Source organism: Hippopotamus amphibius, chromosome 15 (genome assembly GCF_030028045.1).
Source record: "Hippopotamus amphibius kiboko isolate mHipAmp2 chromosome 15, mHipAmp2.hap2, whole genome shotgun sequence".
In the NCBI taxonomy this organism is placed as follows: Eukaryota; Metazoa; Chordata; class Mammalia; order Artiodactyla; family Hippopotamidae; genus Hippopotamus; species Hippopotamus amphibius.
Genome location: NC_080200.1, coordinates 1,013,782 through 1,026,730, shown reverse-complemented (window position 1 = coordinate 1,026,730; position 12,949 = coordinate 1,013,782). Strand labels below are relative to the sequence as shown.

The following is a 12,949-nucleotide window of genomic DNA, read 5'->3' as shown; positions in this document are numbered from 1 at the left end:
CTGCCTGGTGCAGAGTGCACAGCACGTGGCGGGGGAGGACAGGTGCTGTGGCCTCAAGGGACAGGGAGTAGAGGTCAGGCCCGCAGCGCTGTGGTGAGGGAGCTGCCGCACAGCCGGGGCAGCGGGGGCCGTCTTCAGGGAGGCACTGGAGCAGAGGTCTGGGGGGGTGCAGAGACCCTGGGGCAGCACCAGGCCTGGAGTGCTGGAGGAATGGTGAGGCTGGAGCAGAGGGAGTGACGGAGAGAGAGAGGAGGGCAGGGCAGGGCAGGGCACGTCATGCAGGGCCTTGTGGGCCACAGGAAAGACGCGCGCTTTTACCCCCAAGGGTGGTGGGAGCTTGGAGCGCTGTGGGTAGAGAGAGGAGCCCTGTGTGTGTTGGGGAGTCCGCCTTGGCTGTCAGGAGGATTTGGGGGATCCCTTGGGAAGGCCGGCACTCTGCACAGGCTTTAGCATCTTTCTGGGCTTTCGGGATGGGGGCCGTGTCCTCCCATGTTTCTGGAGGCCAAGACGGAAAAGGCCCGTCTGCTCCAGATTCCATCCAGGTGTCCGCTGGGCTCTGGCTGGAGGAGGGGGGGGTGTCGAGGGAGATGTGTGCTGACCGCCACCCCACCCCCCGCCCAAGAAGGCGCATGGTGCTGCTGCCCCGCGCTGGCCTTCCTCTCCACCCGAGGAAGTGGCCTCCGGGCTGGCCAGAGTCCTGCCTGCAGTGTGGAAATCCCCACGGGCCAGCCTGCCTCCCCGCCCCCAAAACCGCCCTGAGGAGCCGGGGGTGCTGTTGCTTCCCTTCCTTGGGCAGAGGGTCAGGGCCCGGGAGGCTTCCTGGAAGAGGTGGCACAGTTGCTCCCTCATCTTCCCCCAGGTCTCTGCCCAGCTCCCTTCCCGTGTCCGGAGTCCGCTTGGGGCCAGTAGTCCCCGAGGAAGGTGTCACTCTGCGACGCCCCACTCCTGGCCTGAGTGGGGCCCCTGCCCGTCTGGCAGGCTGATCCTCCATGGTTTCTGAGGACCCAGACCGCGTTGGGTGGGGAGGGCCTGGCCCCACCCCGCTGCACGTTGCGTGGAGTTTCTCGCCTGTGGGTGTTGTGCTGTGGTTGGTCCAGCCCGGGGGGTCCCCGGTTCTGCACATGCAGCTGGGGACCCCTTCCCCAGCTCATTCCAGCAGTCCATGCCGCCTGGGGCAGGGGAGGGAGCGTGGGACCAGGAGCCCTAAGACCTGAGCTTGGGGGCCCCCTGCTTGCTGCCACTGCAGGCAGAAGGCGGCCCGTGTCACCTGACTCAGGTGGCGTGACCGCAAACCTCAGTTTCCTTGTCTGTGAAACGGGAGTCTCCCCGCCGGCAGAGGATTTAGCAAGTCCGTGGGCGTGAACGTGCTTTGTAAACTGAGGCCGTCTCGGTGTCTGCCTTGAGGTCGTGGGGAAGGGGTCCCAGCTCCAGAACCGGGAGCCATGGGAACTGAGACTGGTCCCTCTGGGGGGCTCTCCGAGCTCTGAGCTCATTTCCCCGCCCCCTCCCTGGTGGAGCTGGAGAGCCCAGGAAAAGATGGGGGACTGGCGGCCCAACAGCAGGTTGGGGCTTTCTGAGCCTCAGTTTTTTCCATCTGTAAGATGGGTCAGGGCCCACCAGACTGGCAGTGTCGCCTTAAGGGGACAAGAGTTTCTGAACGCTCGTGGGTCGTGCCAGCCACGGTCTCCCCTCCATCCTCCTCGCACATCCTGGCCTAGCATCTACTTAGAATTGCTTTAGGTCAACTTGCTTCTCAGATTCGCTCCAAAAGGCACTTTGTGTTAGAAGCGCAGCAGCCCCTGCCTGTAGGGAGGGGTCTCGGGAGGAGGAGCTGGCGTGTGGGGTGCAGGGGCTGCCTGCGGGTCTCTGTTTAAAATGGGGGGGGGGTTGAAGACAGACGCACCTGAGGTGAGGTTTTCTCCTCGTCGTCCATGTCAGAGGGCTGGAGATGAGATGACTTCTCCCTCCCTATGGGGGGGGGACACCCTGGGCACAGGTCTCAGTGGCAGCCCCTCCACTGCCCAACTACAGGGTCCGAGGCCCCACGAGACACCAGGAGATGCTCACTGGCACCGGAGGAAGCGTCTTCCCTGTTATGCCTCCGCAGCTTTCCTGGTTTGTATGATTCTAGGTGAAATGTGCCCTTGGGTACAAGTCGAACAGGTGGGCACGGCAGCGTCCACCCCAGGTCAGCATGGGGGTGCAGTCGTGGCCTCAGAGTGAGTGCCAGCCTAGAATTGCCGGCCCTGGACATGCGTCCCTGGTAAGAACGTCCCCGTAGCGTCCCACTGCTGGCTCTTTCCAGATTATTTGGTTGTGCTTAGGTTTTACTTCCAGTAGGCAGGCTCTTTATTTGTGGCTCCCTGGCTCCTTAGTTGTGACACTTGGGCTCCTTAGTTGCTGCAGGCAGCCTCCTTAGTTGTGGCTCACTGGCTCCTTAGTTGTGGTTCACTGACTCCTTAGTTGCAGCTCAGTGGCTCCTTAGTTGCAGCATGCATGTGGGATGTTGTTCCCTGACCAGGGATCGAACCCAGGCCCCCTGCATTGGGAACACAGAGTCTTAACCGCTGCACCACCAGGGAAGTCCCTGAGATTCGCTTTTTCTACTAAGCACAGTTCTTTGGAAATCCATCCAAGTCGTTGGCTGGATCAACAGTTTTTTCCTTTCTATTGCTGCCTGATGAACTTTTTTTTTTTTTATAAATTTATTTATTTGTTGGCTGTGTTGAGTCTTCATTGCTGCACGGGGCTTTCTCTAGTTGTGGTGGGTGAGCTGGGGCTACTCTTGGTTGTGGTGTGTGGGCTTCTCATTGCAGTGGCTTCTCTCGTTGCGGAGCACAGGCTCTAGGCATGCAGGCTTCAGTAGTTGTGGCACACGGGCTCAATAGTTGTGGCTCAAGGACTCTAGAGCGCAGGCTTAGTAGTTGTGGCGCATGGGCTTAGTTGCTCCACAGCACGTGGGATCTTCCCGGACCAGGGCTCGAAACCGTGTCCCCTGCATTGGCAGGTGGCCTCCTAACCACTGTGCCACCAGGGACATCCCTGATGAACTTTTTAACAACAGCAGTAGTAACACTTATCAACGACAACTTATATCAGCATTTCTTGAGCCACATATGCCAGGCACTGAGCCTGGATTGTTTAATTCTGAGTCCTCAGTCCTCACAGGTCGGGTAAATAAGTGCAGTTATCATCTCTGTGTTGTTTATGATGAGGCTGAAACTCATAGAGTTTGGTAACCATCCCAGCTAACCACCCAGTGCTGTCTCCCTGTAATGTCCTGTACCCTTGCCCCATACTGCTCTTACTGATTCACAAGAGCTTTTTATATAGGAAGGATGTTAGTTTTTTGTGGTCTGCATTGCAGCCTTTTTCCTAAGTTTTCATTTGTAACTGTTGATGGTGTTGGAGTTATAATTTGCCTCAGTGGTTTACGGGTTTCATTTTTACGTTGTCAGGTGTTTTTGTTTGTGTTGTTGTAGCTTTGGTGCCATTTCTGAAAAATCCTTGAGAATTAGATGACACAGCCCATTCTTCAGTGCAGATGTGGCAGTCATGAATGTGCCTGTTCCTCATTCCATTAAGTTGAGGAATATACGGGGAAAGATGCTGGAGGGCAGAAAAGCATGCTTTTGCAGTTCTTGGCAGAGGAAAGAAGTGAAAAATAAGTGGGAGGTAGAGAACCTCAACAGTGAAGTGATCAAGGTTGAGCTTACGCAGCAGTTCCCGGCCAAGGGCACACATCTCTCTCACCCGTGGAACTGCTCAGAACACACACCCCGGGTCCTGGACCCTGGACCCTGGACCCTGGACCCAGAGACACTGATGAAAAGCCTGGGATGGGGCCTGTAAGAGCTTTTAGGCGATTCCGAGGGGCACCTCCAGTCAGAAGCGTTTATCTTTTAAATGTCATGCCCTGTAAAGAAGAGATCATAGGGCTTCCTAGGTGGCGCAATGGTTAAGAATCTGCCTGCCAATGCAGAGGTCACGGGTTCGATCCCAGCTCCAGGAAGATCCCACATGCCACGGAGCAACTAAGCCTGTGTGCCAAAAAAAAAAAAAAAAAAGAAGAGATCATACCCCTTTAATAAGTAATAAAAACCTGTAATGTAAAGAAAATGACCAAAGTATAAACCATATTACTTGAGAACAATGCAGTAAAACCAGAAAGACCAAAAAATGTAGAAATAAGTAAAAAGCCTAACAACTTGGAAATAACAAAAGGCCTTTTTGTCTACCTCTTCAGTTAAAAAGGAAATTAAAACATCCAGGCTAGACAGAAATCAGCAATAATGGTAAACACACTGAAACTACGAGGTGCAGCCAAAGCTGTATTTGGAGAAGAATCATAGCCTTTGACAGTCTTCAGATACAGTAAAAAGAAATGGAGTAAGCATTTAGTTTAGGAATTTCTAGAACAACAGAATAAACTCAAGAAAACCTTTCTTGGTGGTTCGAAATGCCTCAAAACATTTCCAAAATTGCCATTTACCCATGAATTTTCCCTCATCTTTTCACCTTCCTGTTACTACTGTACTATCCAGTGTTAGCTACTGTAGCTTTGTGGTGTTTTTACAGTCTTACCTCAAGTGTAGTTTTTCAGCTTCCCCCCACCCCATATTTTCAGACATGCTGATTCTTTTCTATAATCTTTAGGATAATTATGTCTCCTCTCACATCCCTCCAAAACAAACAAACAAAGGAGCCTGTCGGGATTTTAATGTTGTATTAAATTCATAGTTAAATTTAGGAAGAACTTTTTGTCTTTATTGTACTGCATTTTCATGTCGTAAGAACTTGGTGTTTTCTCCCTTTACTTAAGTTTTGACTGTTAATATTAAGTTTTTAAGATAAACGTTGAAAGTTGGAGTATAAGGCACTTAATCATTTTATAGTTTTCTTTTTCTTTCTTTCTTCCTTCCTTCCTTCCTTCCTTTCTTTCTTTCTCTCTCTCTCTCTTTCTCTCTCTCTTTCTTTCCTTCCTCACATACTTTTGTAGTGAGGGTTGTTTCTAGGTGTTTTAGCACTTTCCATGCTGTGGTTTGGGGATCTTTTTCATCATCATATTTTCTGCCCGGTTGCCCCCTGACATCCCTGAATTATTTGCATTCTTCCCTTGGCTTGGTTTTCCAGGTAAACTATCCTCAGGCACCCAGCCCTCTCCATCCTGATGCGGATGCTGTGTGCCTTTTCACATCAGCCAGTGTTTCTAGAACCACATGGGTGTGTGCTGTTTGGCTTGTTGTCAGCAGGACGGGGCCTGATCCTGGCTGTTGATTCGAGATAGATCGCTCTGACTGTCTGTGTTTATCACGTTCAGGGCGTTTCCTCCTGCTCCTGTAGGAGCATCCGCACGAGCGATTGGCCTCACTGTGGTGCATTGGGCATCTCAGGGCGGCCCCTGGTTTCCTCCTTCCCCGTGTCCTGACGCTGTCCACTAACGGTTTTTCTCACCCCGACGCTCCCTGAGTTTCGGGTTCGGTCCGTATCCTTGGTCAGCTGCCAGACCAGATCTGCCAGCGTCAGTTTTGTGTTCTGCCTGTGTCCCCATGTCATGTGGTGCTGAGGCTTCTTTGTGGTTCCCTGCCATGTTTCTGCACCAGTATTTCTGGAATGGTCTCCAGCGCGTGGGACCCCCATCCTCTGGGCGCTGGGGAGCTGCCCCCCCACCCTATTTGCATGCGACACGTTCCCCAGTCGCTTTATTTCTGCTGTGGCAATTGGCCTGTTGAGATTTTGTCCACTCCTTTTGTCAGTTCTAGCATTTTGTTAGGAAAAGAAACTTCATCCACTTCAGGCACATTAAAAAATGGCTCCTGTTGCATTCTTTAATAACACGTAAATCCATGTCTCAGTCCTGAGTCTACTTACTCTTCCTTTTTTGTTCCCTTGTCCTAGATCCAGCTGCCTTGTATTTGTTTTTTTGATTTTTCTTCCAAGGAATCTGCTTCACTGACGAATCAATATTTATCAATTGACTGCTTTTCTCTGCACTACCTATATTTTACTTAATTTATTTTTGGCCGTGCCACGTGGCTTGTGGGATCTTAGTTCCCCAACCAGGGATTGAACCCAGGCCCTCGGCAGTGAGAGCTCGAAGTCCTAATCCCTGGACCTCCAGGGAATTCCCCACTACTTCTATTTTAATTCCTCCCTTTTTTTCTGTTCTTCATTTCTTTTATATATGTATATTTTTTTAATTTTCGGCTTTTGAATTGAAGGCCTGTTTTTATCTCTCTGCTCTTGCTCAGGAATCATGTTGAGGGTTATGTTTCCCTCTGAGGACCACTTTGGCCACATCCCATTGATTTCAATAATGTGTGTTTTCTTTGGTTTTCTTTCAATAGATTGTTTTTTAAAAAATTTTTATTTATTTTTATTTTACTTTATTTTGGCTGCATTGGGTCTTTGTTGCTGTGGGTGGGCTTTCTCTAGTTGTGGTGCGCGGTGGCTACTCTTCTCATTGAGGTGGCTTCTCTTGTGGATCACGGGCTCTAGGCGCGCAGGCTTCAGTAGTTGTGGCACGTGGGCTCAGTAGTTGTGGTGCAGGGACTTAGTTGCTCCACAGCATGTGGGGTCTTCCCGGACCAGGGATTGAACCCGATTCCCCTGCACTGGCAGGTGGATTCTTAACCACTGCGCCACCAGGGAAGCCCCTTTAATAAAGGTTCTTGATAATAATTTTTTTTTAATGTTTGTCTTTGAGTCAAGTTCTTACGGAGATTTCCAGTTTTTGGGTTGGGAGTGGAGTGTTTGCTGTTCGATTGGGTAATTTCCAGGTCACCGATGCAGAGGTCGCCATGGCGTGGCTCTTGCTGCTGTTGGGGGGGTGCGGGGCACCCCTGCTCTGCTGGCACGGGGGCCTCATTTGTCATCCTTCCTGGGAGCTGTGGGGATGCTTTGACTCGGAGCTCTGAGGTCTTCATCTCCTGCCCAGCACGTTCAGGCTTTTAATGTGTCCAGTGTCAAGGACCCAGGGCGGGGGTGGGGGGGGTGTTCTCTGTGCGTCCAGCCCACTGTCAACAAATACGCACCGTCTAGTGCAGGAGGAGCGTGTGCCTTGAATTCGGACTTCTATGTGAACGTTGCAGCCCCTCCGTTTCATCTGTGTTGTTCGGTATATCTACGTGCGTCTGACTGTCTTCCTGAGTCACTTGTTCCAGGACTGTTTTCTGTGGGTGCCGTGTTTTTAGGTTTCAAAAAAATTGAGTCTGCGTCCATCTTACACTTTCCACGCTCTCGTTTTAGGTTTTCCCATCTCTATACTTCTCCTTGTGGTCACGTCTGGTGTGTTTTCTTGGGTTCGGCTTGGGAAGGCAGTGCTGGTGGTGGTTCTAATGCTTTTAGGGAATGTGTCAAAGCCTCCGGTGTCTGGCTTTTTCCGCCCCAGGAGTGAAGTCACATCTTCCTGTCCTGCCTTCCCCAAGCCTCCTGTTTGGTATAAACACGTTGCCACCTTCTAGAAACGTCGTTTCTCTTTGTTTGCCACTTGTGTGTATTTGTATGCAGGACGGAAACACTTGTGTCCTTACTGTATGGATTCCGCCACTTACTAAGCCTCAGTCTCCTCATCTGTGAAGTGGTGGTGGTGGCGGCCCTGCAAGGACACAGTGGCGTAAGCCACGGAAAGTCCCTGGAGCCATGCGGCCCTTGCGGGCTCTGGTGCCCATCCTTGGCGGCATGGCGTCTTAAATGCCGTTGGGTTAAATTTAATTTAACATGTGGTCCAGACGTGCGCGGCCTCGCTGCACTGTCACGTCCTCCAGACTCGCAGGGTCTGTGCCGGGATTCCCCTCCTGCCCCACGCGCTTCCTCGGGGGGTGTCGGGGGCGGGGGCGCTGCGGGTGTGCAGCCTGGCACCTGCCTCTCCCGCGAGTGAGCGGCCTGGGTTGGGGATGGATTCCCGGGGCCTCCCTCTCCCTCCCTCAGCTCCAGCCCTCCCTGCGGGTCGTGTCATCTCCCCGGCGGGAGCACCTGCCTTCCTCCCGGCTTCGCTCGAGCCTCCGGGTTTGGGTGTTTTTCCGGTTCCTCCCGGGCTGCCGGCGCTGGTGTCTGGGCTCGTGGTAGGTCCTTGTGTTCATGGTCTCAGAATCCCCCCTTCCCTGGCGTTTGGGGGCGTCTCTGAAGCCCGCCCTTCTGTTCCATCACCTCTTCTGCATCCTCGCTTCTGCCCCGCTGCCTCTGGTGCTGCTTTTAAAACCTTTCATGAATGTGCCGCAAACGAGCTCTCAGGGGCTCTTGCTCTCACTCTTCCTCTCTCCCCGAAGCCTTATCTTCTTTCTGTTCCAGGGAACCCACAAGCTCTGCAGCTTCCTTGAGGGTGCGTGGGGCGGGGGGCAGGGGGTCTTAGATACGCCTCCGTTCCCTGGGATAAATCCTAAATCTGTGAATGTGGCCATCTTCCGTGTTCTGGGTTTGTTTCACCCTGTGCCTCTTCCTTGCAGGGAGGTCCCCGCTGGGATTCTGAGCTCATATTTCCGGGGGCGGGGTGGGGGGGAATCCTCGCGTCCCCGCCCCTGGATAGAGGGGTCGCCCCTTGAGACTGGAACAGGAGGGGGTCTTCCTGCTGTCACTTTGGTCACCCATCCAAAATTCACATGCGGGAAGGAGTGGGGCAGCTTCTGCGGCTGGGGGACCCCGTTCCTCTGAATGACCAAGCATCTGTGGGACCCCCACCTGTGGTCCAGCTCCACCCATCGGGGAAGCCCCTGGGGTTGGGGGTTGCTGCTGCAGGGGTTCAGGAGAGGTCGGGTTGGAGGGAAATCCTGGTGTGGGGGGACCCTCTGCTTTTGGAAACGGTGGGTGTGACCTCCACTCACTCCCTCTCCAGCCTCAGGTCCGTTTGCTTGGAGGCGGCTCGGGGGGCCCCTTCGCTCCCCCGCGCCTTCAGGGCCAGCAGCAACAAAGGCTCTGAGCCGCTCGGCACGTTCCTGCCGCCGCTTGGAACCTGCTGCCGCTGGCGGCAGCTCCAAGGAGCCCTGAAATTCTGATTAAGTTTGGAAACCATGTGGGCCAGAAACAAGCAGACTTGCTTGTGAACACAGAGGCGCCGGTGATGAAGGGTCTGCGTTTAGGGCACCTCCCTGCAGCGTCCTCTCAAGTCGGAAGCGACGGGAGACTTCAGAAGCTGCCCCACACGTCGCAGAAAGAGAGGTGGGGAGGCGCCCACCGGCCTGTGGAGGGAGCCACCCGCCCCGCGTTGCTCCTGCCCCTCGTGAGAGCCCAGGTGCCGCCGAACAGGCCGCCACCCCACCGTCCTGGTTCTCGGGGACGGGGAGACGCCGGGGAGAGCGCTGGCAGGCTGGGGGAGCGGACAGCGCGGGAGGGAAACGTGAGGCCTGGGCGGCTGCCCTCAGGTGCGGGCGATTTTCCTCAGGCGTGTTCACGGCGCGTGCGGGTTCCTGTGATGGGCGTTCCTCTCCTGGTCTTCGTCTGGGGGGCTGCACGTCCAGTGCCGCAGCCACCAGCCACACGGGCTCATCCGATCACGTGTCACGTAGCATCTCGCTGAGGTGGGAGCGTCTCCCGCCAGCCCCACAGGCTGCATCTCAGGCGAGGGGTAGCCGCGTGCGACCCCAGGAGGGTGGTTTGTTAGATCGTTACCAGGGCAACGAAGAGGCCGAGAGCAGGCGTTAGTGGAGGTTGTTTGAGGGGCAGCCCTGTGCCGGCAGTGCTGGGCCCAGAGGGGTCTGGCGCGGCGACCTCCCCGATGGGGGTGAAGGATCCGCAGGTGCGGGGACCACCGGGGCAGAGCGTGGGTGGGAGTGGGGATCTGCTCACTTGTTGGGGGCCGGGGGAGAAGGGTGATCAGGGAGGGGTCTGCTCTTTACCCTGAGGGCAGAGGCTAGAGGGAGGGAGCAGAGCCAGGTTTTGCTTCTGGAAGCTGCATCAGGCTGCCTGGGGTGGGGTGGGGCAGCACTGCCGCAGGGATGCAGCGTGACCCCGGGGACACAGGGCCGAGCCAGGCTCTGATCCGCGGCCGTGGGGGGCGGGCAGTGGGTGAGGGCACGGGAGAGGACGCCCCCCCGGCGGTAGCGTGGCCACCCGGGCCCAGGGCACGCGGACAGAGCGGGGGCTGCGGGGCGAAGCCCCTGACGACTGCTCGCGGCGGGGATCGCGCAGGGCCGTGACCACGCCTTCCCCGCACACCAGGCGCCGGAGCCTGCTGGGCTGGCTGCTCCACGGGGAGGGACTGGCTCCAGGGAGCGTCTCCGTGCTCGGGTCCGCTGGCCTTCCCTGTGACGGGCCAGACAGTCTGTATCGCCACGGATCTCTTCTGTGTGGTAACAGACAGGGCCATAGACCACATGGAAACAGGTGTGTGTGGCCCGAGGGCGAATAAAACGTTATTGACAAGAGCAGGCAAGGGCTGGACTTGGGCCACGTTGTCCGACCTGCCCTGGAGGAAGCAGCTGGGACAGGAGCCACTCCGAGGAGCTCGCCCTGCCCCCCACGTCATCCGGCCAAGGGGGTGACCGGCGCGGGCCAGGGTTGGGTGGGCCCCGCTGTGCCGCGCTGGTCATCCTGGTGGTAGCCCGCGTGGTGGGCGGCTCTGTCCCCCGGGCAGACTCGGATTGGATCTGAAACTCTGAGCGGTGGGCGGCACCCCCGGGCCCCCAGCCCTCTGCTCAGTCCATCTCCCACATCTTCCTGGGGCCGGCCTGGGGCTGAGCAGAGGTGACCTTTCCAGGTGCCACCCCGCCACCACGTCACATCTAGCATTTAGAAAAAAAAAAAAAAAACATAAGGAAATTAGACCCCGACAGCAACGTCCTATTCTGTTAGTACATTTTAATTAGACCGTGAATGAGGGGTGTGTTATGAATATTCATGGATGGGTTATTAAAATGCATAATTAACCAGCGGGGGGGTTAATAATGATTCATGGGAGTGGTGGGGGAGGGGCCGTCCCTATTTTTGTCGCTTTTAGCAGGGGGGAGGCTGGGGCTGAGTGAGGGGTTTTTACCAGAAGAGGCAGAGCAGGGCCTGGTGGGCTCTGCCCGAAGCTTGTGGGGCCCGCGTTGGAGGGGTCCCTGGGTGTCCGGCCCCAGGAGCACCTCACCCCTGCCAGGCCTCGGGCAGCGGGGAGGCCTGGCTGTGGCCTTGAACCTGGCCTCCTGCTCTCTCGCTCAAGGGTCCTGGCGCCTCCGGGGCCTGTGGGGGACCCGGAGCAGGAGGAGCTCGTGGTGGGGGGCGGCGCCAGAGGGCGAGGGGACGACAGGAAAGTGGCTGTGGAGGGAAACGGGGGCTCGGGTGCCGACCCTTTGCCCAAGGTCACCCACCTTCACCAGCTGCTCTCGTCCCTGGAGCCCAAGTAGGGGACCAGGACCTCGGGGTGCAGACACCCCCAGGCCTGGTGACGCGTGCCGGATGGGTTCGTGGAGACCAGGGGAGCTCCCCGTCTGACCCCCAGCCCGCCAAGGCAGCCCCCAGCTCCCATCGTAATCACATTGGAAATTCTTGGTTAGAAAACAAAATCTTCGTGAGATATATGAATATTCATCAGACTGGGAGATTAATATGCATAATTATGCAAATCAGACAGCAATTAAACACCAGTTCTCCAAGGGGAGTGGTAAACACAAAGGCCCCCAGATACAAGGATGCAGTTTGAAAGAAGTTTCTGGTACATGAGCAAAGGAGGGCGGGGCGAAGGGTTCCCGCTGGGGCTCCCGGGCTGTCCACCCACCCCGTGGGGTCAGGGGCGGCGGGGGGTGGTCCCCTGGCAAGATGGCAGGGCCGGGCACCACCCCTTCCCCTGTCTCCTGCCCAGCCCGGCCGGGGCAGCTTTGGCTCAGAGCCAGACGTGGGCACCCGCAGCCCCGCCAAGTAGGGAGTGTTCGTAACCCCTTCTGCAGAGCAGGGAAGCCCCACCTGCACCGGTGGGAGGGGCCCAGGCCCTGAGCCCCCTGGCCCCCGACGGGCGGTGTCGCGGGCCCCCCACCCGGGAAGGGTGCAGGCAGGTGCTGCCTGCCCGCTGGGAAGAGCCGGGTCCTGGGCCGGGTGCCTGGGCGCGTGTTCAGGGAGATAAGGGCCCCCGCCCTGCCCACCCTTCCCTCCAGGGTCCTTGTCCCACTGCGGTTAACCCCCGCCGCACCTCGTGCCTCCAGCCGGTGGGCGGGCGGGGCTCCCGGCTCACGGGATTGGAGTCCACCTCCCAGGGGCCGCCAGCCTGTGCCTGGCGGGTAGTCGGTGGCAGGTGCTGCGGTTGTTTCCACACAGGGACGGACCCGCCTCTCAGGTGGGCAGCGGTGGGAGGGGAGGCTCGTCCCCTCCCCCGTCCCCTGATGCCCTCCTGAGCCTGGTGCAGGTGCCGCCGCAGGGCCCGGGAGGGGAGGCCGAGCGTGTGCGTGAGGCTGCCGTCCGGGGCGGGCCGGGGCCGGGCGGGTGGGTAGAAGTTTGCCAGCTGCACTAGCGGGTGGAGTTGTTTCTGGGGCCTGGACCGGAGGTCTGCTTAGGGCCAGTGGGTCTGGGGTGCCTGCCGCTGGCACTGGGCAGAGTGGGGGGGGGGGGGGTGCGTCGTGAGGGCTCCCCCGAGGCGATGGCGGGGGCGCCCCTGACCCTGCCCTCCTCCCCTGCAGGCCTCGAGGACCGCCCCAGTGCGGGCTCGTGGGGCGCCGGCGAGCAGAACAGTTCATCGTTCGACCCCGGCCGGGTGAGGGGCCGCTGGAGGCCTGGGACCCGGGGTGGGGGCGCGTGGGGGGCCGGGCCCCGCCTGACCTGCGGGGGCCTGGGCTCCACGGTGCACGGTGGTGTCCCGGCCGCACGCCTCCCCTCACCCCCCTCACCCCCGCCCATCTCCCCGCAGACCTACGGCGACGGCACCCACTTTGGCGAGCCCCACGGCAGCCTCGCTGCGTCCACGTTCCTGGGCCCCGGGCTCGGAGGTGAGTGTCCACCAGGCCGCCGCCTCCCCGCTCTCCCTGCAGCGCGAGCATCAGGACCGGGA

General features: G+C 57.6%; 1 protein-coding gene across 22 annotated transcripts in view; it reads left to right on the top strand.

Moving 5' to 3' along the window:
- Positions 1 to 12,949, top strand: part of TCF3 (transcription factor 3) — a 34,656-nt gene that overhangs the window by 5,907 nt on the left and 15,800 nt on the right. For all 22 annotated transcript variants that reach the window (XM_057709162.1, XM_057709161.1, XM_057709141.1 and 19 more), the window contains exons 4-5: positions 12,582 to 12,655; positions 12,809 to 12,887. In XM_057709162.1, coding sequence (XP_057565145.1) covers positions 12,582 to 12,655; positions 12,809 to 12,887 — 153 coding nt within the window. The remainder of the gene's footprint in view (positions 1 to 12,581; positions 12,656 to 12,808; positions 12,888 to 12,949) is intronic.